Source organism: Ornithorhynchus anatinus, chromosome 2, assembly GCF_004115215.2.
Source record: "Ornithorhynchus anatinus isolate Pmale09 chromosome 2, mOrnAna1.pri.v4, whole genome shotgun sequence".
Taxonomy (NCBI): Eukaryota; Metazoa; Chordata; class Mammalia; order Monotremata; family Ornithorhynchidae; genus Ornithorhynchus; species Ornithorhynchus anatinus.
Window position 1 is genome coordinate 141,356,471 of NC_041729.1, and position 26,533 is coordinate 141,383,003.

Below are 26,533 nucleotides of genomic sequence, written 5' to 3' on the forward strand. Positions count from 1 at the left end.
CCTTTTATTACAGTGAGTCATCATTCCAAGTGCTTAGTACAGTGCTCTGCACGTAGTAAGCGTTCAGTAAATACTATTGAGTGAATGAATGAATGGTATTTATTGAGTGCTCCCTGTATGCGGAGCACTTTACTAAATGCATGGGAGAGTACAATACAATAAAATGACAATAATAACAGTTGTAACATTTATTAAGCACTGTTCTGAGCGTTGGGGAAGATACAGGATAATCAGGTCAGACAAGGTCTCTGTCCCACACAGGGCTCCCATTGTAAGTAGGAGGGAGAACAAGTATTGAATCCCCATTTTACAGATGAGTTGACGGAGGCACAGAGAAGTGACTCACCCGGGGTCACACAGCAAGGACATGGCAGAGCCAGGATTAGAACCCAGGTCCTCCGACTCCCAGGCCGTGCTCTTGCCACTAGGCCGCGGTGCTCAATGCTGTTCCTAACAATACTGCTGGCAGACACAGTCCCTGGCCTCAAGGAGCTTATAATCTTGATTTGATTTACTAATTTACCTAGGTTTGGGATTTATAAATTCAATGGTATTTGAGTGCTTACTACGTGCAGACCACCTTACACGGCGCTGGGAGAGTCCAGTGGAGCTGGCAGACCCGTCCCCTGCCCACGGCGAGTTTACGGTCTAGAGGGGGAGACGGATAGTAATATAAATATTTGATTTACGATATGTATTTTAAAGATACTTATGTAAGTGCCGAGAGGTTGAGGCAAATATCAGATGCCCAAAGGTCGCAGAGCCAAGTACAAATGTAGGAAGCGCTCATCGAACATATTTGCTAGCTGAAAACGTCTGGCGATTTTATACGCAAAGCCGAATGACGTAGTATCCGAATGACCTCAAATGATTCACTCCCCTTCGCTCAGCTAAGCCCCCTTCGCCTCTGCTCCTCCCCACTCCCTTCCCCTCCCCTCGGCACTGTGCTCATTTGTATATGTTATTTATTACCCTATTTATTTTGTCACTGAGGTGTCCATCCCCTTGATTCTATTTATCGTGATTATGTTGTTTTTGTCCGCCCGTCTCCCCCGATTAGACTGTGAGCCCGTCAATGGGCAGGGATCGTCTCTCTCTGTTGCCGAATTGTCCATTCCAAGCGCTTAGTACGGTGCTCTGCACATAGTAAGCGCTCAATAAATACTACTGAATGAATGAATGAAGAGGCAAGCCATTTATTTCCAGCTCACTAGTAAGTTCAGACCGATACACCGCCGTTCTTTCGTACCTTGTGAACTGCAATTCTGATTCCTAACGAAGACTTCGGCTTCTCCAGGGATATCTCCGTCATATCGCTGATGACCAAGTCTTTCATCCTGAGGTTTCCGGTCCTGGAGACGCTGATGTTGGATGAAAACAACCTGTCTCGCCCTGATGTTTTTGCAAGTCTGGCTGGTCTGAGAAGGTAAGGAACTCATCTGCAGTCGGAATCTGCCCTCTTCTGGGAATTTCTCCCTATTCCCATTTGCCTCGGGCCCGCTGGGAAGAGTTGCTAGGGATTGAACCGCGCTAGGCCCCCCCCCGCCCCCCCGTGATTCATTCAATAGTATTTATTGAGCGCTTACTATGTGCAGAGCACTGTACTAAGCGCTTGGGATGAACAAGTCGGCAACAGATAGAGACAGTCCCTGCCGTTTGACGGGCTTACGGTCTAATCGGGGGAGACGGACAGACGAGAACAATGGCAATAAACTGCGTCAAGGGGAAGAACATCTCGTAAAAACGATGGCAACTAAATAGAATCGAGGCGATGTACAATTCATTAACAAAATAAATAGGGTAACGAAAATATATACAGTCGAGCGGACGAGTACGGTGCTGTGGGGATGGGAAGGGAGAGGTGGAGGAGCGGAGGGAAAAGGGGAAAATGAGGCTTTAGCTGCGGAGAGGTAAAGGGGGGATGGCAGAGGGAGTAGAGGGGGACGAGGAGCTCGGTCTGGGAAGGCCTCTTGGAGGAGGTGATTTTTAAGTAAGGTTTTGAAGAGGGAAAGAGAATCGGTTTGGCGGAGGTGAGGAGGGAGGGCGTTCCGGGACCGCGGGAGGACGTGACCCGGGGGTCGACGGCGGGACGGGCGAGACCGAGGGACGGCGAGGAGGTGGGCGGCGGAGGAGCGGAGCGTGCGGGGTGGGCGGTAGAAAGAGAGAAGGGAGGAGAGGTGGGAAGGGGCGAGGTGATGGAGAGCCTCGAAGCCTAGAGTGAGGAGTTTTTGTTTGGAGCGGAGGTCGATAGGCAACCACTGGAGTTGTTTAAGAAGGGGAGTGACAGGCCCAGATCGTCTCTGCAGGAAGATGAGCCGGGCAGCGGAGTGAAGAATAGACCGGAGCGGGGCGAGAGAGGAGGAAGGGAGGTCAGAGAGAAGGCTGACACAGTAGTCTAGCCGGGATATAACGAGAGCCCGTAATAGTAAGGTAGCCGTTTGGGTGGAGAGGAAAGGGCGGATCTTGGCGATACTGTAGAGGTGAAACCGGCAGGTCTCGGTAACGGATAGGATGTGTGGGGTGAACGAGAGGGACGAGTCAAGGATGACACCGAGATCGCGGGCCTGCGGGACGGGAAGGATGGTCGTGCCATCCACGGTGATGGAGAAGTCTGGGAGCGGACCGGGCTTGGGAGGGAAGATGAGGAGCTCAGTCTCGCTCATGTTGAGTTTTAGGTGGCGGGCCGACATCCAGGTGGAGACGTCCCGGAGGCGGGAGGAGATGCGAGCCTGAAGGGAGGGGGAGAGGACAGGGGCGGAGATGTAGATCCGCGTGTCATCTGCGTAGAGATGGTAGTCAAAACCGTGAGAGCGGATGAGTTCACCGAGGGAGTGAGTGTAAATGGAGAACGGAAGAGGGCCGAGAACTGACCCTTGAGGAAGTCCAACGGTTAAAGGATGGGAGGGGGAGGAGGCTCCAGCGTAGGAGACCGAGAATGATCGGCCAGAGAGGTGAGAGGAGAACCGGGAGAGGACAGAGTCCGTGAAGCCGAGGTGAGATAAGGTATGGAGGAGGAGGGGACGGTCGACAGTGTCAAAGGCAGCAGAGAGGTCAAGGAGGATCAGAATGGAGTAGGAGCCATTGGATTTGGCAAGAAGGAGGTCATGGGTGATGCTTCAAGGCAAGCCAGTTCTAGATCCTCACCCTCTCCCCTTCTCTCCGGACCAAACGATGTTATTCTTTCCAGAGAATAAGAATCAGAGGCAGTTTGGGGAAGGGTTATTTTCTAGTTTTGTTGGGTTTTCAAATTAATCCCCGTCTCCTCTAGAGGCTGAATGATCAGAAGCAGCTTGGCTCAGTGGAAAGAGCCCGGGTTTGGGAATCAGAGGTCATGGGTTCTAATCCCGGCTCTGCCACTAGTCAGCTGTGGGAGTTTGGGCAAGTCGCTTCACTTCTCTGGGCCTCAGTGACCTCATCTGTAAAGTGGGGATTAAGACTGGGAGCCCCATGGGGGACAACCTGATTACCTTGTATCCCCTCAAGTCACTTAACTTCTCTGTGCCTCAGTTCCCTCATCCCCTTGATTCTATTTATCGTGATTATGTTGCCTTGTTTTTGTCCGTCCGTCTCCCCCGATGAGACCGTGAGCCTGTCGTTGGGCCGGGATGGTCTCTATCTGTTGCCGAATTGTCCATTCCAAGCGCTTAGTACAGTGCTCTGCACATAGTAGGCGCTCAATAAATATTATTGAATGAATGAATGCTTGGCACATAGTAAGCACTTAATACCATTATTATTATTACTATTATTAGAAAGTTGGGGCCATTGCCCTGGTTCTGACACACTCCCATCTGCACCGTCCTGTCTCACTTCCTTTGCTCTCCCCCCCTCTCCCAGCCCCACAGCACTTACGTATCTATCTCTTATTTTATTTATTAGTATTGCTGTCTGTCTCCCTGCTTCTAGACTGTGAGCTTGTTGTGGGCAGGGATTGTCACTCTAAATTGTTGTAGAAGAAGCAGCGTGGCTCAGTGGAAAGAGCACGGGCTTTGGAGTCAGAGGTCTTGGGTTCAAATTCCGTCTCTGCCACTTGTCAGCTGGGGGACTGTGGGCAAGTCACTTCACTGGGCCTCAGTTCCCTCATCTGTAAAATGGGGATTAAGGCTGTGAGCCCCACGTGGGACAACCTGATTCCCCTGTGTCTACCCCAGCGCTTAGAACGGTGCTCTGCACGGAGTAAGCGCTTAACAAATACCAACATTATTATTATTATTACTTTTTTTTTCCAAGCACTTTGGACAGTGCTCTGCACACAGTAAGGGCTTAATAAATATGATTGTATGAATAAATGAAAGGTGGTGCATTTAAGAGCTACATAGCTTCACTTGTGCTCTTGGCAATTCTGACCACTCTGGGTCCACAGCCTCTCCAAAAAGCTTGGACTGTGAGGTTAGGGCTCAGAGCAGTAGAATGGCCCAAGAAGCGGAATGGCACAGTGGATGTGGCACGGGCCTGAGTTCTAAACTTGGCTCCACCGCTTGTCTGCTGTGTGGCCTTGGGCGAGCCACTTCACTTCTCTGGGCCTCACTCACCCCATCTGCAAAATGGGGATTAAGACTGGGACCCTCAAGAGGGACAGGGACCGTGTCCAATCCGATTTGCGGTATCCACCGCAGCGCTTAGTACGGTGCTTGGCACGTAGTAAGTGCTTAACAAATGCCATAATTATCAGTATTATTATTCTCCGGGCCTCGATTCCCTCATCTGTAAAAGGGAGATTAAGACTGTGAACCCCCTGTGGAACGTGGATCGTGTCCGACCTGATGAGCTCGTATCTACCCATGTACTTAGAATGGTATATGACACATAATAATAATAATAATGATAATAATGGCGTTGGTTAAGCGCCGACTATGTGCCAAGCACTGTTCTAAGCACTGGGGGGATACAAGGTGATCAGGTTGTCCCACGTGGGGCTCATTTTACAAATGAGGTCACTGAGGCCCAGAGAAGAGAAGTAACCTGCCCAAGGTCACACAGCTGACAAGTGGCGGAGCCAGGATTAGAACCCATGACCTCTGACTCCCAAGCCCGGGCTCTTTCCACTGAGCCACGCTGCTTCTCACATAGTAAGCACTTAATAAATACCATCACCATTATTACTCCCCCTCTAGACTAAACTCGTGGGCAGGGAAGGTGTCTGTTTATTATTGTCCTGTCCTCTCCCACTTGCTTAGTACAGTGCTCTGCACACAGTAAATGCTCAATCAATACAATCGGCTGACTGACTAGAAAATAGTTTAAGCCCCCAGGCCCACCCCCGTGCCTGGTTTTTTTAAAAAAATGGCATTTTTTCAGTGGTTACTATGTGTCAAGCACCGTTCTAATCGCTGGGATAGATCCAGATCAATCAAGTCAGATACCGATCCTGTCCCATAAGGGGCTCACGGTCCAAGTGAGAGGGAGTACAGGTATTGGATCCCCATTTCACAACTGTGGAGACTGAGGCACAGAACAATGAAGTGACTCGGTCAAGGTCACAAAGCAGGCAAAAGTGGAGGAGCCGGGATTAGAATCCAGATCCTCTGACTCCCAAGACCACGTGCTTTCCACTAGGCCAGGCTGCTTCCCATGTCTACTCGCAATGGAAATGGAGGGACCCAGACCCACAACTTTCCCCCCTCCCCGCCCCCATGGTGCTTGTTAAGTTCCTACTGTGTGTCAAATGCTGTTCCGAGCGCTGGAGAAGATCGGACACGGTGCCTGTCCCACTTGGGACTCTCAATCTAAATAGGAGGGCAAACAGGTATCCCCATTTTACTGTTGAGAAAACAGAGGCACGCAGAGGTTGAGTGACTTGCCCAAGGTCACACAGTAAGCAATTGGCAGAGCTAGGATTAGAAACCAGGTCCTGCTGACTCTCAAGCCCGTGCCCTGTCCACTAGACCACGCTGCTTCTTGCTGGGGACTTGGGATCTTGCTGGGGGCTGATGGAAAAGCCGTTTCACTGCCGATACCCTCCCAGGTGTTGGCCCTGGATCTCTTAGAGAAGCAGCGTGGCTCAGTGGAAAGAGCCGGGGCTTGGGAGTCAGAGGTCATGGGTTCGAATCCAGGCTCTGCCACTCGTCAGCTGTGTGACTGTGGGCAGGTCGCTTCACTTCTCTGGGCCTCAGTTACCTCATCTGGAAAAGGGGGATGAAGACTGTGAGCCTCATGTGGGACAACCTGATGACCCTGTATCTACCCCAGCGCTTAGAACAGTGCTCTGCACAGAGTAAGCGCTTAACAAATACCAACATTATTATTATTATTATTATTCAATCAATCAGCGGTATTTCCTGAGCACTTTGTGCAGAACACTGTCCTAAGCACGTCACAGGGACTCCTGGTTTCCCCTTTTCCTCTGCTCTTCCTCCCCTCCCCATTGTCCCGACTCCCTCTTCTCTACCCTCCTCCCCGCCCCACAGCACTTGTGTATATTTATTATTCTATTCATTTTATGAATGATGTGTATATATCTATAATTCCATCGATTTATATTGATGCTGTCGATGCCCGTCTACTCTTTTTGCTTTGTCGTCTGTCTCCCCCCCTTTTAGACTGAGGACCCGTTGTCGGGGGAGGGATCGTCCCTATCTGTTGCCGAATTGTACTTTCCAAGCGCTTAGTACGGTGCCCAGCACACGCTAAGCGCCCAATAAATAAGACCGAATGACCGAAGCCGCGTGGCCGGTGGTGGAAGTCGAGGTGACGGGGCCCGCCCGAGCGACGGTGACTCCTCTGTCCCTTTTTCTTCCTCCGAGACTGAAGAAATTAAATCTGGACAAAAACAGGATCACCAGGATCCCCTACCTGCAGCAGATCCAGACGTCGGACGAGCCGGAGGAGCCTCCTGCGGCCCGCGAGGTCGTCTCCCAGGGCCAGCCTGCTGCCTCCGGCCTCGGCCCCGCCTCGGCCGTCGGACCCCGGGGCCGGGAGGCTGGTCTCCGCCCGGGCAGCCGGACGGAGAAAGGACAGCTGGATCGCACCGTACGACCAACCCGAAAGGGCGCGGGCGGGACAGGTGGGAAAACTCTTTCCTTCCCGGTCCACTTCAGTCCGGGGCAGACTGCAGTCTGCCCGTCAGTCCTCTGCGGCCAGCAATTAGCAGACAGGGGAGGAGGAGGCGCCCAACTCCCTTTCCAGAGTGAGAAACAGAAAGAGACTGTGTGTGTGTGAATGCTAATAATAATAATAATAATGATGATGGTGGTGGTGGAACTCGTTAAGTGCTTACTGGACTAAGCGCTGGGATGGATACAAGCCAATCGAGTTGGACACAGTCATTCATTCATTCAATAGTATTTATTGAGCGCTTACTGTGTGCAGAGCACTGTACTAAGCGCTTGGAATGTACAAATCGGCAACAGATAGAGACGGTCCCTGCCCTTTGACGGGCTCACGGTCTAATCGGGGGAGACGGGCAGACGAGAACGACGGCGATAAATAGAGTGGAGGGGAAGGACATCTCATAAAAAACAATGGCAAATAAATAGAATCGGGGTGATGTACATCTCATTAAACAAAATAAATAGGGTGAGTCCCCGTCCCATGTGGGGCTCAGTCTCCAGGACTTTCCAAGCGCTTAGTACAGTGCTCTGCACAGAGTAAGCAGTCAAATGCGATCGAATGAATGAACTCCCATTTTACAGAGGAGGTGACGGGAGCCCAGAGAAGTGAGTGACTTGCCTAAGGTCACACAGCAGACAAGTGGCGGAGCCGGGATTAGAACGCGTGACCTAGTAGGCCATGCAGCTTCTCGGCTGTTTTTGCCGTTGGAGGCCTGGGGAGGGGGTGTGCGTTAAGCACTATTTTTTTCCCAGGCACCGTAGTAACCACTGGGTTAGATACAAACTAATCATGTTGGACACAGTCCACGTGCCCAGTTGGGGCTCACAGTCTCAATCCCCATTTTACAGATGAGGTGAGCGAGGCCCAGAGAAGTGACACGGCCCAGGTCACACAGCAGATAAGTGGCAGAGCCCGAATTAGAACCCACATCCTTCCGACTCCCAAGCCTGTGCTCTTTCCACTAGGCCATGCCGCTTCTCCTTCGGTCCTCCATTCCACTGTATTTATGGAGCGCTTACTGGGTGCAGAGCGCTGTACTATGCAACAATATACAGACGCATTCCCTGCCCACGACGCGCTTACAGAGCGAGGGAGACAGACATTCGGGTAAATACATGGAGTGCCGTGGGGCTGAGAGGGAGGAGGACGAGTGCCTCTCGGCCTCCGGCTTCTCCAGCTGTTCAACCAGCTGAATTAATAATGATGGTATTTGTTAAGCGCTTACTAGTCATTCATTCATTCGGTAGTATTTATTGAGCGCTCGCTATGTGCAGAGCACTGTACTAAGCGATTGGAATGGACAATTCGGCAACAGATAGAGACCGTCCCCGCCCAGTGACGGGCTCACGGTCTAAACGGGGGAGACGGACGGCAGAGCGAAAGAGAGCAAAACAAAAACGAGACAACCTCATCAAGATGAATAGAATCAAGGAGATGTACACTTCATTAAAATAAATAGGGTAATAATATATGCAATTTTATATGTCGACTTTATATATGTAAAGTCGATATATATATTATATATTGATTATATATATTGACTTTATATATTAAATGGGGAAGGGAAGGGGGAAGAGCAGAGGGTGAGGGGATGTTGAGTTTTAGGCGGCGGGCGGAGACGTCCCGGAGGCAGGAGGAGATACGAGCCTATGTGCCAAGCACTGTTCTAAGCGCCGGTGGAGAGACTTTGAGGGAAGGAAGGAGAGAGGTCCAGAAACCACCCCCGACCCCGCAGCCCCTCTGACCTCGGGGGCGGTCGTACCAGCTGAAGCCGCTCTCGAAGGGCAATTCCAAGCATGCGGCCCATTCTAGACTGTGAGCTCATTGTGGGCAGGGAATGTCACTGTTTAGTGTTGTGGCGAACCCTCCCGGGCGCTTAGTACACTGCTCTGCACACAGTAAGCGCTCAATAAGTTGTACGGAATAAATCGCATGAATTTCCACCTCTACACCACTGTTTAGGGTGGGGTTTAAGGAAGAAGAGAAGTAGCGCGGCCTAGTGGAAAGATCACGGGCCTGGGAGCCGGGAGGATCTGGGTTCTAATCCCGGCTCCGCCACGCGTCTGCCGGGAGACCGTAAGCTCGTTGGGAGCGGGGAATGGGTCCGTTGTATAGTTCTGTTGGACTTTCCCAAGCGCTTAGTACAGTGCTCCGCACACGGTAAGCACTCATCAAATACCACCGAGTGCTTAGTGAAGTGCTCCGCACACAGTAAGCACTCAATAAATACCACTGACTGACTGACCTTGGGCAAGTCCCTTCGCTTCTCTCGGCCTCAGTTCCCTCATCTGTAAAATGGGGATGAAGACCGTGAGCCCCACGGGGGACACGGACTCTGTCCGACCCGTCTATCCCAGCGCTTAGCACGGTAGCTGGCAGGGAGTCAGCGCGTAACAAATACCATTAAAAAAGAAAATAACAACGATGGCATCTGGTAAGTGCTTACTATGTGCAGATCACCGTTCTAAGCGCTGGGGGGATACGAGGTGATCAGGTTGTCCCACGTGGGGGCTCAGTCTTAGTCCCCATTTTACAGAGGAGGTAACTGAGGCTCGGAGAAGTGAAGCGACTTGCCCAAAGTCACACAGCTGACCAGTGGTGGAGCCGGGATTGGAACCCACGACCTCTGACTCCCAAACCGACGCACCAAGGCCCGTCGGCATCCTTGAAGGATGCCCCTGAAGCGTTAGAGGACGATTATGAACCCTTAATATTCTCACGCCGCCGCTCCTGTTGTTGCGAAGCGGCCTGGCCCGGTGGCGAGAGCACGGACTGGGGAGTCGGAGGACGTGGGTTCCGATCCCACCTCCGACGCCCGCCTGCTAGGTGAGCTTGGGCGAGTCGATTCACTTCTCTGTGCCTCAGTTACCTCATCTGGCAAATTAGGATTAAAACCGAGCCCCACATGGGCCTACCCGATCGCCTCGAATCTACCGGCGCTCAGAAGAGTGCTTGGCACATAGCAAGCACTTAAATACCATTATTATTACTGTTGGGAAGGGAAGGAGGGGGAGGGGATAATCCCAGTGTGGCTCCTCATGCCGGGGGAAACGACGACCCTGTTGGGATTGTCCCTCTGTGTTCGGGAACCGCCCTCCCACCCCAGAAATGGGGGCTTCCCTGAGCGGGGGGCGGGTAGAAGACACCTCCCCATTTCAGGCTCCACTGACCTTCTGCTCTGGTCGGGTCCGGCTGCTGCCGCCTTCGGCTACCACCACCGCGGAGCGGCGTGGCCTAGTGGTTAGGGCACGGGCCCGGGAGTCAGGAGGTCGTGGGTGTCGCCAGCCCCCTGTTCGTACCGACCGGGACCTCCCTGGACCGGGGGAGCCTCAGTGACCCGTAGTGGAGTTCAAACCGCACCTCTGATCACCGAGATTATGGTCGGAAGGTTTTTACTTAGTTTTACCAACGTGCAAGGGAGTGACCCATACGTACACTCACTCGCTCGCTCGCTCCACCCCCCAGGGGTCCGGTACCAGTCTTTGGTCAAAAGGAGTCCATTCTGCCAGTGCTTCTCCTTTCTACTCTAAGTGCTACTCTCAGCATACTTCCTTCTTGCTTCTCTTGCCTCTCCTCCCTCCCCTTCCTTCCTCCTTTCCTCCCCTCCCTTCCTCCTTTCCTCCCCTCCCTCCCTTCCCTCTGCTTCCTTCCTCCCTCCCTCCCCTTCCTCCCTCGCTCCTCTTCCTCCCCTTCCTTCCTCCTCTTCCTCCCCTTTTTCCCTCCCTCCTTTCCTCCCTCTCTCCCCTTCCTTCCTCCTCCCCTTCCTTCCTTCCTCCCCTTCCTTCCTCCTTCCCTCCCCTTCCTTCCTCCCCTTCCTCCCCTTCCTTCCTCCCTCCTCTTCCTCCCCTTCCTTCCTCCTCTTCCTCCCCTTCCTTCCTCCTCTTCCTCCCTTTTTCCCTCCCTCCTTTCCTCCCTCTCTCCCCTTCCTTCCTCCCTCCCTCCCTCCCTCCCTTCCTTCCTTCCTCCCCTTCCTTCCTCCTTCCCTCCCCTTCCTTCCTCCCCTTCCTCCCCTTCCTTCCTCCCTCCTCTTCCTCCCCTTCCTTCCTCCTCTTCCTCCCCTTTTTCCCTCCCTCCTTTCCTCCCTCTCTCCCCTTCCTTCCTCCCTCCCTCCCTCCCCTTCCTTCCTTCCTCCCCTTCCTTCCTTCCTCCCCTTCCTTCCTCCCCTTCCTTCCTTCCTTCCTTCCTTCCTTCCTTCCTTCCTTCCTTCCTTCCTTCCTTCCTTCCTTCCTTCCTTCCTTCCTTCCTTCCTTCCTTCCTTCCTTCCTTCCTTCCTTCCTTCCTTCCTTCCTTCCTTCCTTCCTCTCCTTCCTCTCCTTCCTTCCTCTCCTTCCTCCCCTTTCCCCCTCTCCTTCCTCCCCTTTCCCCCTCTCCTTCCTCCCCTTTCCCCTTTCCCCTTTCCTCTCCTCTCTCCTCTCCTTCCTCTATGTGGAATCAAAACCACCAGCGTTTATCTGCCTTAGGTATCCCAGCTGTGACTGTCCATGGCAGTCATTGATTGGCAAAGGCCCATTACCGGGTAGAACAGGGAGAGAAAGCCCCGCCTCCCTCCCTGTTCCACCTCCCGGCTCCCCCCCCACCAATCATCCGTCTCAGGTAGAGCCCCTCAGTGCCTTTACAAAGTCTCTCCCTTGTCGTAGTTGTTGGCGGGATCACAGTCACTAAGTAAGGCAGCTTGTTGTGGGCTCATCGCAGTGGGCTCTACTCCCGGCTCCTCCACTTGTCTGCTGGGTGACCCTGGGCCAGTCACTTCACTTCCCTGGCCTCAGTTCCCTCCTCTGGAAAATGGGGATTGAGACTGAGTGTCCCACGTGGGACAGGGGCCGAGTCCAACCCGATTTGCTTTATCCACCCCAGTGTTTAGTACAGTGCCTACCTGCACGCGCTTAACAAATACCACACATTCTTCTTCTTTTTCTTCTTCTTCTTATTAATGGAGTCCACTTGCTCAGCCAATTCATTCATTAATTTTGTTTGGTTACAGAAGGTGTTTCCTCTCTCGTCACTCAAATCCCACCAGTGACATTGGTAAGGATGTCCTGCCTTCCCCTTGTACCTTTGACAGTTTATAGTGCGGGAACTCAAGAAACGTCGGCACTTTCTAGCTATTTCTCTAGTAGTAATTGTATTTCTTAAGTGCTTACTTTGTGCAGAGGGCTGGGAAGAATAGAAGGGGGGGAAACTAGACCCGATCCCCGTCCCTCGGGGCGGTATGGCCTGGTGGAAAGAATATGGCCCTGGGAGTCAGAGGTCGTGGGTTCAAATCCTGGCTCCACCTCATGCCTGCTGTGACCTTGGGGCAAGTCACTTCACTTCTCTCTGCCTCAGTTACCTCATCTGTAAAAGACTGTGAGTCCCCTGCGGCACGGGGACTGTGCCCAACCTGATTACCCCGTATCTTCGCCGGTGTTTAGAACAGTTCTTGGCGCGTAGCGAGGGCTTAACCAGTACCGTGATTATTATCACGTCTCTTCCTGGCCGACCCTTCGGCCTATCTTAAACCTTCTGTGATCGTAGTGACCTTCGGCTTTTGTCCAGAGCTGGGCGTCGTGGTCCAACAGGTGTGATATTCAACCCACTATTCTAAGGCAGATTCACCTTCAAACGAAGGACATTTGATAATCGCATACACTTGGTTGGCTTGGGCGGGGTCATCGCAGCCTGGTGGTCGGATGAGCCGGAGGAGCCTCCTTCGGCCCGCGAGGTCATCTTCCAGGGCCAGTCTGCCGCCTCCGGCCTCGGACCCGCCTCGGCCGTCGGAGCCCGGGGCCGGGAGGCTCGTCTCCGCCCAGTTAATTAATGGTCAGTGGTAGTTGTCGAACACTTCCCGTACGCGGAGCGGTCCACTAGGCTTTTGGAAGAATACACTAGAGTAGGTAGACTTGATCTCTACCCACCAGGAGCTTATGGACTAGAGGGGAGAGGTTTTTAGGGTGCTTTGGAAGTACGGGGAGATATGATGGGGGAGAGTTTGGAGCCGTGAGTTGGAGGCAGCGGTGTGGAGAGCAAGGGAAATCGGCTCGGGAGGATTGAAGAGCGCGAGCTGGAATAGTGTGGGAGAAGAAAGCGGAGAGGTCAGAGGAGCCAGCTGGATCCTCCTCCCCCATGATGGCCGTAATATCTGCCACTCCTCTCAGAGATTTTTCTCTTTTTATCACGCAGTAAAATTTCATTTTCCCTTTAAGGCCGCCAGCCTCTGTCCCCTCGCCCCCATATTCAAGATCCTGCCTGCGAAGTCCTTGAGGGTCCTGGATCAAAAACTGGTCCCCCCGTTTCCGGAGCTGATGCACCTCAGCCTGGCCTGGAACAAGGTGACTGCCTGCTGATCTCCTCGGGGAGGCAGATGAGGGTTCTCCCGCTCTGGCCCGGCCCCTCCACCGCCAAAGGAGTCTCGGCGGTGGGAATAGATCGGATGGCAGCCGGGCCTGGACGTGGGCCCGGTCTGCGGTCGAGCCACGGGAAGGTGTCTAGCAGCATGGGGGAGGCCTGTGGAGTCCTCTACGGTGACTCCCCACGAGCCCCAGCCGGTGGATAGGGGCTGAGGGAATAATAATAATACTAATAATGATGGTAATAATAATAATAATAACGGTATTTGTTAAGCGCTTACTCTGTGCAGAGCACTGTACTAAGCACTTGGCAGAATATGACATAACAATATAGCAGACACATTCCCTGCCCGCAACAAGCTTACGGTCTAGAGAAGAAGCCTGGCATAGTGGATAGAGCACGGGTCTGGAAGTCAGAAGGTCACCGTTCTAATCCCAGCTCCGACACTTAATAATAATAAGAATGTTGGTGTTTGTTAAGCGCTTACTATGTGCAGAGCACTATTCTAAGCACTGGGGTAGATACAGGGTCATCAGGTTGTCCCACATGAGGCTCACGGTCTTCATCCCCATTTTACAGATGAGGTAACTGAGGCACAGAGAAGTTAAACGACTTGCCCGCAGTCACACAGCTGACAAGCGGCAAAGCCGGCACTCGAACCCGTGACCCCCGACTCCCGAGCCCGGGCTCTTTCCCCTGAGCCACGACACTTGCCTGCCGTGCGACCTCGGGCGAGCCGTTTCACTTCTCTGTGCCTCAGTCATCTGTACGATCTGTGAGCCCTGTTTGGGTGAGGGACCGCGTCCAACCCGATTTGCTTCTATCCACCAGCGCTTAGTGTGGTGCCTGACACATAACAAGCGCTTAACAACTAACATTATTATTATTATTATTATTATTGTCATTAGAGGTATAGGAGAGTGAGGTGGGCTCATCTTTCTTTTGGGTGAAATGGAAAGCAGCCTGGAAGTGACTAGAGACTAGTGACTAGAGAAGCAGCATGGCTCAGTGGAAAGAGCCTGGGCTTGGGAGTCAGAGGTCATGGGTTCAAATCCCAGCTCCGCCGCTGGTCAGCTGTGTGACGGTGGGCAAGTCGCTTCACTTCTCTGTGCCTCAGTTACCTCATCTGTAAAATGGAGATTAAAACTGTGAGCCTCGTGTGGGACAACCTGATGACCCCGTATCTACCCCAGCGCTTAGAACGGTGCTCGGCACATAGTGAGCGCTTAACAAATACCAACATTATTAGGGCCTGACGAGGATTTGTGTTTTCCAGGTCTCAAAGGAAGATGCCCTGCTGGCTGTCGCTCTGTTTCCTTCTCTGAATGAGCTGGTCTTCCACAGCAACCCTCTGGCCAGCAGCACCCGGGGTACAGTATGTGGGCCGGAGAAACCTGGGCATTCACCCGGAAGGTGGAATGGACTGGGGGGATGTCCCGCCCGATCCATCAGATCGATGGTATTTATTGACTACGCAGAGCACTGTACTGAGCGCTTGGGAGAGGAAGATACAACAGAGTTGGTAGCCATTCATTCATCCAATCATATTCATTGAGCGCTTACCGCGTCCGGAGCACTGTACTAAGCGTTTGGAAGGCACAAGGGTCTGGTTATCCGGAGTGGAGGTGGAGTTACTAAATTACAGGCTCTCCCCCCGTCCATTGGAAACTCCTCCAAGGCAGGGATCATCTCTCCCGACTGGCTTGCGCTCTCTCGCACTTAAGACGGTGCTCTGCACACGGTCAAAGCGCTCAGTAAATACCACCGATCGACTGGTCGATTCGGTTTCCGGGACCGAGACCCCCTGTAACTCCGTTACCGGCTTAGCAGCTTAGTATGAGCAGGCGTTTATTGAGTTCCGAATATTAACGGAACATTTTCTGTGCAAGTTATGGCTTTTCTCACCGGTGAAATAATAATAATAATAACGTTGGTATTTGTTAAGCGCTTACTATGTGCAGAGCCCTGTTCTAAGCGCTGAGGTAGATACAGGGTCATCAGGTCGTCCCACGTGAGGCTCCCGGTCTTCATCCCCATTTTCCAGACGAGGGAACTGAGGCTCAGAGAAGTGAAGCGACTCGCCCACAGTCACCCAGCTGACAAGTGGCAGAGCCTGGATTCGAACCCATGACCTCGGACTCCCAAGCCCGGGCTCTTGCCACTGAGCCACGCTGCTTCCCTGTCGTCCCAAAAGGAGGATTTAGCCCAGGAGGGTCGAGATCTCTGCCCACAAGGAGCTGAAGCCTTTAGGTGCCTGGTTGAGTCGCATTTAAGCTTTTTCTTAGAGGGGCAAATCTGCTCGTTGTGGGCAGGGAGCGGGTCCGTTTATTGTTCTGTCGTACTCACCCAAGCTCTTGGTACGGTGCTCTGCACACGGTAAGTGCTCAGTAAATACGACTGACGGACGGATCAACCTGGGCTCTCAACGAACAGAAAGAAGAGGGGCGGCTGAGGGGAAGAAGACGCCGGACAGTCCGAGCGCCCCTTTGCCCGCCGGGGGTGGGAAGAGGTGGGGCGGTCTGCCTGCCCGGCTGTGGAGCTGGCCCCTGTCGGGGAAGAATCTTGTGACTCTGTTTCTCTCCTTGTGACAGGTGACCCTCCTATGCTGAACAGCTTCCTTCACCAGAGGCTGGGGATTAAGTTAATTCGAAAGATGATTTCAAAACCAAGCAAATGCCCCGTTTTTATTTCTCCCCGGGCTAACAGAAAGGTATGGGCACAGATCCCCAATGCCCCAGGCCTAGGGAGAAGGGACAGGGGAGGAGAAGCCGCGGCCTTGGCTTCTGAGAAGCTGACCATCTGACGTGGTAGATGGAACCCGTTCATTCGTTCAATAGTTCATTCATTCAGTAGTATTTACTGAGAGCTTACTATGTGCAGAGCACTGTACTAAGCGCTTGGAATGGACAAATCGGTAAGAGATGGAGACGGTCCCTGCCCTTTGACGGGCTCACGGTCTAATCGGGGGAGACGGACAGACGAGAACAATGGCAATAAGTAGAATCGAGGGGATGGATATCTCATTAAAACAGTAGCAAATAAATAGGATCGAGGCTAGGTACATCTCATTAACAAAATCAAATAAAATAGTATTTATTGAGCGCTTACTATGTGCAGAGCACTGTACTAAGCGCTTGGAATATGCAATTCGGCAACAGATAGAGACGATCCCTGCCCAGTGACGGGCTGCTTGGACAGGGAGCCCTCTGTGAGGCAGGGACTCCTCTGACCTAATTACCTACCCCAGCGCTTAAGTGCTTGGCACATAATAAGTGCATAATAATAACTGTGGAATTCATTAAGCGCTTATTATAAGCCAGGCACCGTACTAAGCTCTGGGGTGGATACAAGCCAATCGGGTTGGACACAGTCCCCGTCCCACGTGGGGCTCCCAGTCTCAATCTCCATTTTACAGATGAAGGAAGTGAGGCCTAGTGAAGTGACTTGGCCAAGGTCACACAGCGTACAAGTAGAGGAGCCAGGATTAGAATCCATGACCTTCCGACACCCAGACCCCTGCTCTATCCCCTCACCAGGCTTAACAGACGCCACTATAGTTAATATTCCTTTTATCGACGGACAGATATAATTAGCCGGATACATAGCGCGGAAAGAATAATAACGTTGGTATTTGTTAAGCGCTTACTATGTGCAGAGCACTATTCTAAGCGCTGGGGTAGATACGGGGTCATCAGGTTGTCCCACGTGAGGCTCACGGTCTTCATCTCCATTTTACAGATGAGGCAACTGAGGCCCAGAGAAGTGAAGTGACTTGCCCACAGTCACACAGCCGACGAGGGGCAGGGCCGGGATTCGAAGCCATGACCTCCGACTCCCAAGCCCGGGCTCTTTCGACGGAGCCACGCTGCTTCCCGTATAGAAAGAACCGTATAGATGTTCAGAACAGGAAGAAGCGGTGTGGCCCCGTGGTCAGAGCACGTGCTCCGCCACTTGTCAGCTGTGTGACTGTGGGCAAGTCACTTCACTTCTCTGGGCCTCAGTGACCTCATCTGGAAAATGGGGATTAAACCCGTGAGCCCCACGTGGGACAACCCGATCACCCTGTATCTACCCCAGCGCTTAGAACAGTGCTCTGCCCATAGTAAGCGTTTAACAAATACCGACATTATTATCGTCTTGTTCCCGCCAGGTGCAGTCCTTTATCCCCAAGGTCCCCAGAGGGCCTCGGGTGCTGGGCCTCTCGGCCACCCAAGACCCCCGGTGGGCGGCGGCGGACGACGGCGGACCCCTCCCGGCCATCGGCTCGGCCGCCGCGGGGCCCAGCCGGCAGCGAGCGGGGCAGTCCGGAGAGGGCGGAGGGTCGCTCCCGCCCTGCCGGGAGGACACCCCACTAGGCCGAGAGTTTGACTCCTTCTTCGTGACACAGGTTCTCTTCTCGTGCCGACCTCGGCCCAGCCTCCCTGGGTCTCTGTTTGCAGGGTAACCGAGCCTGACCCGATCTAATCCTGGCTCCTCTGCTTGGATGCTGTGTGACCTTGGGCCTCAGGCTGTGCCTCAGTTCCTTCATCTGTAAAATGGAGATTGAGACTGGGAGCCCCACGTGGGACAGCGGCTGGGTCCAACCCGATTTGCTTGTATCCACCCCAGCGCTTAGGCCGGGGGGGGTGGCGAGGGGGTCTCCACGGGGATTTCCTGTGAAATGGCCTCTAACCTAAGGGGGGCTACACTGGCTTGGGGGTGGGAGGGTGCGTGGGGGAGGGTTCTGCTCCCCGACGCTTTTCAAGGTATAACTGGTCACTTTTCGAATCCCCGTTCCTCCTCATCGCCGACGAGATCGGACCCCTCCTTCCCCCACGGAGGTGGAAGGAATGGAGGGGACACTGTAAGCTCCTTATGGGCGGGGACCGCGTCTGCTGATTCCGCTGCGTTGGACTCTCCCAAGAGCTAAGTACCGTGCTCGGCACATAGTAAGGGCTCAACGTCCTCCCATCACCTCAAACTTAACACGTCCCAAACGGAGCTCCTTATCCTCCCACCCAAACCCTGTCCTCTCCCTAACTTTCCCGTCACTGTAGACGAGACCGCCATCCTTCCCGTCTCACAAGCCCGGAACCTTGACGTTATCCTTGACTCCTCTCATTCAACCCATACAGTCAATCCGTCGCCGAATCCTATCGGTCCCCCCTTCAACACATCGCTAAAATCCACCCTTTCTCTCCGTCCGAACGGCTACCACGTTAATACCCTCACTTGTCCTCTCCCGTCTAGATGACTGCATCAGCCTCCTTGCCGACCCCCCGACCTCCTGCCTCTCCCCCCTCCAGTCCGCACTTCACTCCGCTGCCCGGATCATCATTCTGAAGAAACGTTCAGGGCACGTCGTCCCCCTCCTCCCAAATCTCCAGGGGTTGCCCATCCACCTTCGTGTCGAACGAAAACTCCTCACCATTGGCTTTAAAGCTCTCCATCCCCTTGCCCGCTTCAACTCACCTCTCATCTCTCCTTCCGTGACCCAGCCCGCACACTTCACTCCTCTAGTGCCAACCTTCTCACTGTGCTCTGATCTCACCTCTCCCGCTGCTGACCCTTGCCCACATTCTGCCTCTCTCCTGGCAGGGCCTCCCTCTTCAAATCCGAAGGACAAAGACTCTCCCCCCGCTTCAAAGCCTTATTGAAGGCCCATCTCCTCCAAGAGGCCTTCCCAGACTAAGCCCACTTTTCCTCATCTCCCACTCCCTTCTGTGTCGCCCCGACTTACTCCCTTTGCTCTCCCCTCCCCAAACGCAACCCCACAACACTAATGTATCTCTCTGTCATTTTTTTTTATTTGTATCGACGTCTGTCTCCCCCGCTCTAGACGGTGAACTCGTAGGCAGGGACTGTCACCGCTTCTTGTTGTACTGCTGTATCTGTACTTTCCCAAGCGCTTAGTACAGTGCGGATCGGGTCGGACACAGTCCCTGTCCCACGTGGGGCTCACGGTCTCCGTCCCCATTCTGCAGATGAGGGAACCGAGGCCCAGAGAAGTGAAGCGAGTCGCCCACTTCGGTAGACAAGTGGCGGAGCCGGGATTAGAACCCACGACCTTCTGACTCCCAGGCTCGGGCTCTAGCCACCAGGCCACGCTGCTTCCCACTACGCCCCGCTGCTTTCCCAAGTGTAGGACACTGTGGGTGTGTTGGTATAACGTGGGGGGCTGGGAACCGGCAAGGGGAGACCCGTCGTAGTATCGGGTGTTTACTGTGAGCACCGTCCCAACTGCTCCCAAGAAAGCAGGAGGGATGGACGGGAGCGGTCCGGATGTTGTGACCCCCACCTGCCTATTAGCAAATAGTATTTCTTGAGCAACTACGGTGCGCAGAGCACTGTACTAAGCGCTTGGGAGAGTACAGTATAACGGACGCGTTCCCTGCCCACAACCAGCTTACAGCCTAGAAGGGGAGACGGCTATCAGAGGTGAATAACGGCGACGGACGTGAGTGCCGCGGGGCCGGGAGGGGGGATGAATGACGGGGGGCAAGCCGGGGGGACGCAGAAGGGAGTGGGAGAGGAGGAAAGGGGGGGCTTCGGCCGGGATACGCCCTTCACTCCTGTGGGTCGGTGACCCCCGTGGTTGCCCGTCCCCCTCCGCATCCAACAGAGACTCAATCAGCCGAGCAGTCGGTGGGGTCCATTGAGCGCTTACACTGTGCGAAGCCCTGGACTAAGCATTTGGAAGAGCACAGTACGACCGAGTTGACAGCCACCTTTCCCACCTACGAGGAGCTTACAGTCTCGAGGGGGCGGGGGCACGGATAGTAAAATGAATCGTGGAAAGTGCTTAAGAGCTGTGGGGTGATTATCGAGTGATTCTTTTAGACTGTGAGCCCGTTGTCGGGTAGGGATCGTCTCTCCCTGTTGCCGAATTGCACTTTCCAAGCGCTTAGTAGAGTGCTGTGCACATAGGAAGCGCTCAATAAATAATAACCATGTTGGTACTTGTTAAGCGCTTACCATGTGCCGAGCACCGTTCTAAGCGCTGGGGGAGATACAGGGTAATCAGGTCGTCCCACGTGAGGCTCCCGGTTAATCCCCATTTTCCAGATGAGGTACCTGAGGTACAGAGAAGTGAAGTGACTCGCCCACAGTCACACAGCTGACAAGTGGAAGAGCTGGGATTCGAACTCATGACCTCGGACTCCCAAGCCCGGGCTCTTTCCACTGAGCCACGATACGACTGAATGAACGAAAGTGATTAAAGGTTACAGATCCACTGGCTCGAAGGCATTCGCTCAGCTGTCCCCCAGCTGTCTGCCCTCGCCGATCTTCTGCTACAACCCAAACCACACACTCCGCCCCTCCCATGCCGACCTTCTTTCTCTACGCCGACCTCATCTATTTCGCCACCGACCCCTTGCCCCCGTCCTTCCTCTGGCCCGCAATTCCCTCCCCTTTCACGTCTGACAGACCGTCGCTCTCCCCACCTTCCGAACCCCCCTAAAATCACGTCTCCTCCGAGAGGCCTTCCCTGATTCAGCCCTCATTTCCCCATCCTCTCTCCCCTCTGCATCGATTATGCATTTTGACACTCACCCCAGCCCCACAGCCCGTAGGTATAGCTTCTTATACTCTACTCTTTCCCCTGAGAAGTAGCGTGGCCTAGTGGCTAGAGCCCGGGCCTGGGAGTCAGAAGGACTTGGGTTCTGATCCCGGCTCCACCGCGGGTCTGTTGTGTGACCCTGGGCAGGTCATTTCACCTCTCTGGTCCTCAGTTCCTTCATTTGTAAAATGGCGATTAAGACCGTGAGCCCTGTCGTGGGACGGGGACTGTGTCCAACCCGATTAGCGTGTATCTACTCCAGCGCTTAGAACGGTGCCTGGCACATCACAGCGAATGCTGAACAGATTCCAATATTATTATTATTACCTGTAACTTATTTTAACGTCCGTCCGTATAGACTGGAAGCTCCTAATAATCATCATAATGATGGTCTCGGTTAAGCGCTTACTATGTGCCAGGCACTGTTCTAAGCGCTGGGGTAAGTACAAGGTAATCAGGTTGTCCCATGGGGGGCTCAGAGTCTCAATCCCCATTTTACAGATGAGGTCACTGAGGCGCACAGAAGGAAAATGACTCGCCAGAGGTCACACGGCGGGCAAGTGGCGGAGCCGGAATTTGAACCCACGACCTCTGACTCCCAAGCCCGCTCCCTTGCCACTAGGCCACGCTGCTTCAGGGACCGTGTCTACCGAGTCTGTCGTATCGGACTTTCCCAAGCACTCAGTACAGTGCTCTGCCCCCAGAAAGCGCTCCATAAATGCTATCGATCGACTGCTCGATTGAGCCCAGAGCCCCAGGGACCTCACCTGGGTCGGGGTGGGCTGACCGCTCCGCGGATCGGTTTCCCTCTCCCCGGGTCCAGGCGAGCACCATCCAGAGTTCTCCCTGGAGCCGGAAAGGAGAAAGAGGGGAGAGGAAACTGAAAGGAGGGGACAAGAGCCGGAGAAGAGCGAAGGGGAAGGTCAAGGAGAGCAGGAAGACGGAGAAGTCAGTCACCGTTGCTCCCCCAGGTCCGTACCGGGGCTACGAGGAGCTGCTGCAGGTGAAGCCCGACCCGGATTTCGTCGAGCCCGTCGGTAGGTCAGCGGCGCGGACCTTCTCCGGGCTACCAGCAATGCGGGCAAGGCTCCGCTTGGGCATCAGAGCCAAAGGGAAGCTGAAATAATAATAATAACAATAATGACAATATCTGTTAAGCATTACTTACCGGGTGCCGAGCACTGGGGTAGATACAAGATAATCAGGTTGGACACAGTCCCTGCCCCACGTGGGGCTCACAATCTTAATCCCCATTTTACAGATGAGGGAACTGAGGCCCAGAGAAGTGCAGTAACTTGCCCAAGGTCACGCAGCAAACAAGTGGTCGATTAGAACCCAGTCAAGTACTCCTTACTTATGGCATTTTTGATGGTGTTGGATAAAGGCTTACTGTGTGCCAGGCACTGTACTAAGCGCTGGGGTAGATGTAAGCTAATTAGGTTGGACACAGTCCCTGTCCCCCATAAGGATCACCGTCTTCATCCCCATTTTACAGATGAGGGAACTGAGGCCCAGAGAAGTGATGTGATTCGCCCAAGGTCGCACAGCAGACAAGGAGCGGAGCAGGGATTAATAATAATAATGATGACGATGGCATCTGTGAAGCACTTACTATGTGCAGAGCACTGTTGTAAGCGCTGGGGAGGATACAAGGTGATCAGGTTGTCCCATGTGGGGCTCACAGTCTTCATCCCCATTTTACAGATGAGGGAATCGAGGCACAGAGAAGTGAAGCGACTCGCCCAAAGTCACACAGCTGACAAGCGGCGGAGCCGGGATTCGAACCCATGACCTCTGACTCCCCAGCCCGTGCTCCTTCCACTGAGTCACGCTGCTTCTCTGATTAGAACCCGGATTAGAACCCAGGTCCTCTGATTTCCCGGCCTGGGCTCTTTCCGCTAGACCATGCTGCCCGATCCTTTTTCCTCTAGGAAGTCTTTCCTAATTAAGCGGAGGAGAGCTGAGGGCCCCTCTCCTTTCTCTCCGCCCAAGCCGGGGAGCGGCATGGAGCGGCAACAGTGTGGCTCAATGGCTAGAACACAGGCTTTGGAGTCAGAATGACCTGGGTTCTAATCCTCACTCTTTTACTTGACTGCTGTGTAACCTTGGGCCAATCACTTAATTTCTCCGTGCCTCAGTCACCTCATCTGTAAAGTGGGAATTTGAGCCCGTGAGGCAGGGACTGCGCCCAACCCGATTAGCTTGTATCCGCCCCGGCACTTAGAGGAATATTTGACATATAGTAAGTGCTTAACAAATAAAAATGTCGGTATTTGTTAAGCGCTTACTGTGTGCAGAGCACCGTTCTAAGCGCTGGGGGGGGGGGATACAGGGGCATCAGGTCGTCCCACGTGAGGCTCCCAGTTAATCCCCATTTTACAGATGAGGGAACTGAGGCACAGAGAAGTGAAGTGACTCGCCCACAGTCACACAGCTGACAAGTGGCAGAGCTGGGAGTCGAACCCATGACCTCTGGGTTCGAAATACCATTACGATTATTACTATCATTATCATCGTTATTATTCTTGCCCCTGGCACCTGGGGCAGAGAGTGGGGCAGGGACCCAGAAACTCCGAGGGGGTTAAGCGACTTCCCCGGAAAGCGTGATGAGTGGCCCAGGCCTCCCACGGCCCCACGCGAGTGGCTTTTCCGGACGCCGACGCCGGCAATGATTGCAGCGTGGCTCGGTGGATAGAGCCCGGGCATGGGAGTCAGAGGTCGTGGGTTCTAATCTCGGCTCCACCACTTGTCAGCCGTGTGACTTTAGGCAAGTCACTTCACTTCTCTGGCCCTCAGTGACCTCATCTGTAAAATGGGGATTAAGTTTGTGAGCCCCACGTGGGACAACCTGATTACCTCGTATCTACCCCAATGCTTAGAATTCATTCATTCAATAGTATTTATTGAGCGCTTACTATGTGCAGAGCACCGTACTAAGCGCTTGGAATGAACAAGTCGGCAACGGATAGAGACGGTCCCTGCCGTTTGACAGGTGCTTGGCACATAGTAAGTGCTTAACGAATGCCATCATTATCGTTCTTCTTCTCTCCCCCGATACCCCCAGTCCAAAATCTGCCACGAGGCGGCTGCTGAGGCCCGCCCGCAAAACCGGGCTCGGGCTGGCCAGCAGCCCCACGCTCCCCCAGCCGTGACCGCCGAGCCCCCTCGAGACTGTGAGCTCGTCGTGGGCAGGGATTGTCACTGCTTATTGTTGTATTGTACTTGTCGGCTGGGTGACTTTGGGCAAGTCACTTCACTTCTCTGGGCCTCAGTTCCCTCATCTGTAAAATGGGGATAAAGACTGTGAGCCCCACGTGGGACAACCTGATTCCCCTGTGTCTACCCCAGCGCTTAGAACAGTGCTCGGCACATAGTAAGCGCTTAACAAATACCAACATTATTAGTACTTTCCCAAGCGCTTAGCACAGTGCTCGGCCCGCAGGAAGCGCTCGGTAAATACGATGAAACGCGTGAACCGACGACGGCTGGGGTTGGTCCTTCTGTCCGCAGGGCTCCGGGAGAACGTGAGGGCGCTGCGGCGGATTCTGGCCCGGCCCGGCCTTTACGGTTCCGGCAAGATGAGGCCGGACCCCGACCAGACAGCGCGGGGCCTCGGGGACAGAAAGGTAACGGAGAAAATCGCCCCGGCAAGACACCCGACCGCCTGGCGAGCCAGGGTTCGGCCCGCTCCTTCGGGTCGGCTAGAGGATCAAGGGCCCCAGGGAGGCCTTGAGAGGTCATCGGCTCCATCCCCCTGTCTCCAGGTGGGTTGCCACCTAACCAACGTTGTTTTCAAAAATTTCTGGGGAGATTCCCCATCTCAACTGGTCGTTCATTCGATCGTATTTATTGAGCGTCTTCTGGGCGCAGCGCACTTTATTAAGCACTTGCGAGGCGACAGTACGACAATAAACAGGTACATTCCCTGACCACAGTGAGCTTAAAGTCTGGAGGCAGGGAGGCAGAGAGCAATCTATATATAAAAAATGAAAGATACGGACATAAGGGCTGTGGGGCAGGGAGGGGGGAAGAGAAAATGGAGTAAGTCAAGGTGACGCAGAAGGGAGTGGGAGGAGAGGAAAAGGGGGCTTAGTCAGGGAAGGCCTCCTGGAGGAGATGGGCTTTCCATAAGGTGATCGGGAAGTCCCGCTTAATGTTTAACTCTTTTTGGGTTTTTTAATGGTACTTTAATGGACATGAGCCCAGGTTTTGTCCGAATCGCAGACAACATGATTGTATACTTAATAATGGTATTCATTAAGCGTTTATGTGGCATAGTGGATAGAGCACGGGCCTGGGAGTCTGCCCCTTCACTTCTCTGGGTCTCAGTTCCCTCGTCCGTAAAATGGAGATTCAGTCCGTGAGCCCCACGTGGGACAGGGACTGGGTCCAACCCGATTTGCTTGTATCCATCCCGGCGCTCCGTACGGTGCCCGGCACAGAGTAAGCACTTAACCATTATAGCTCAGTGGACAGAACACAGGCCTGGGAGTCGGGAGGGCACGGGTTGCGAATCCTGGCTCTGCCACGTGTCTGCCGTGTGACCTTGGGCAACTCACTTCACTTCTCTGGACCTCAGCTACCTCATCTGTAAAATGGGGATTTAGAGCATGAATGAGGGACAGGGACTGTGTCCAACCTGCTTCTTAACTTGTATCTACCCCAGGGCTTAGTACAGTGCTTGGCATATGATAAGCCCTCAACAAGCACCGTAATAATTATTACGTGCCAGGCAATGTACTAAGCGCTGGAATAGGTTGAACACAGTCACACTTGGGGCTCATTTTTCAGATGCTCATTTCATACTTGCCCAAGGTCACACAGCAGGCACGTGGTGGAGTCGGGACTAGAACCCGGGTCCTCCGGCTCCCGGGCCCGCGCTCTCCCAACTAGGCTGCGCCGCTTCTCCGCGCCGCTCCTCTCCTGCTGCTGCAGCAGTGTTAAAGGCAGGGTTAAGACAGGGGAGAATGAGACCCACAGGGCCTGGGTTTGGGGGAGCTGGGAGAGTCTTCCCCTCTTCAAAGCCCTACCGAGAGCTCACCTCCTCCGGGAGGCCTTCCCAGACCGAGCCCTCCCTTTCCCTCTGCTCCTCCTCCCCTCCCCATCGCCCTGACTCCCCCCCCTCTGCTTTTTCCCCTTCTCCTTCCCCCAGCACTTGTGCATATTTATTACCCTCTTTATTTTGTTCATGAGGTGTCCATCCCCTTGATTCTATTTAACTTGATGACGCTGTCTTGTTTTTGTCTTGCTCTGTTTCGCTCTGCCGGCTGTCTCCCCCTTCTAGACTGTGAGCCCGTCACTGGCCAGGGATTGTCTCTATCCGTTGCCCCATTGTCCATTCCAAGCGCTTAGTAATAATAATGTTGGTATCTGTTAAGCGCTTACTCTGTGCAGAGCACTGTTCTAAGCGCTGAGGTAGATACGTGCTCTGCACAGAGTAAGCGCTCAATAAACGAATGAATATCTGTACATATTTATTGCTCTCTTAATTTTATTAATGATGTGCATTTATCTATGGTTCTATTTATTTTGTCGGCAGGGATGCCTGCCTACTCACTTTGTAGTCCGTCTCCCCCTTCAAGTCTGTGAGCCCGTTGTGGGCAGGGATCGTCTCTG

General features: G+C 53.6%; 1 protein-coding gene across 4 annotated transcripts in view; it reads left to right on the forward strand.

Moving 5' to 3' along the window:
- XRRA1 (X-ray radiation resistance associated 1) overlaps window positions 1-26,533 on the forward strand; it is a 68,094-nt gene that overhangs the window by 35,661 nt on the left and 5,900 nt on the right. For all 4 annotated transcript variants that reach the window (XM_039911220.1, XM_039911221.1, XM_029049656.2 and 1 more), the window contains exons 8-16: window positions 1,298-1,426; window positions 6,744-7,003; window positions 12,032-12,075; window positions 13,233-13,358; window positions 14,654-14,747; window positions 15,969-16,087; window positions 17,528-17,764; window positions 21,741-21,954; window positions 24,428-24,543. In XM_039911220.1, coding sequence (XP_039767154.1) covers window positions 1,298-1,426; window positions 6,744-7,003; window positions 12,032-12,075; window positions 13,233-13,358; window positions 14,654-14,747; window positions 15,969-16,087; window positions 17,528-17,764; window positions 21,741-21,954; window positions 24,428-24,543 — 1,339 coding nt within the window. The remainder of the gene's footprint in view (window positions 1-1,297; window positions 1,427-6,743; window positions 7,004-12,031; window positions 12,076-13,232; window positions 13,359-14,653; window positions 14,748-15,968; window positions 16,088-17,527; window positions 17,765-21,740; window positions 21,955-24,427; window positions 24,544-26,533) is intronic.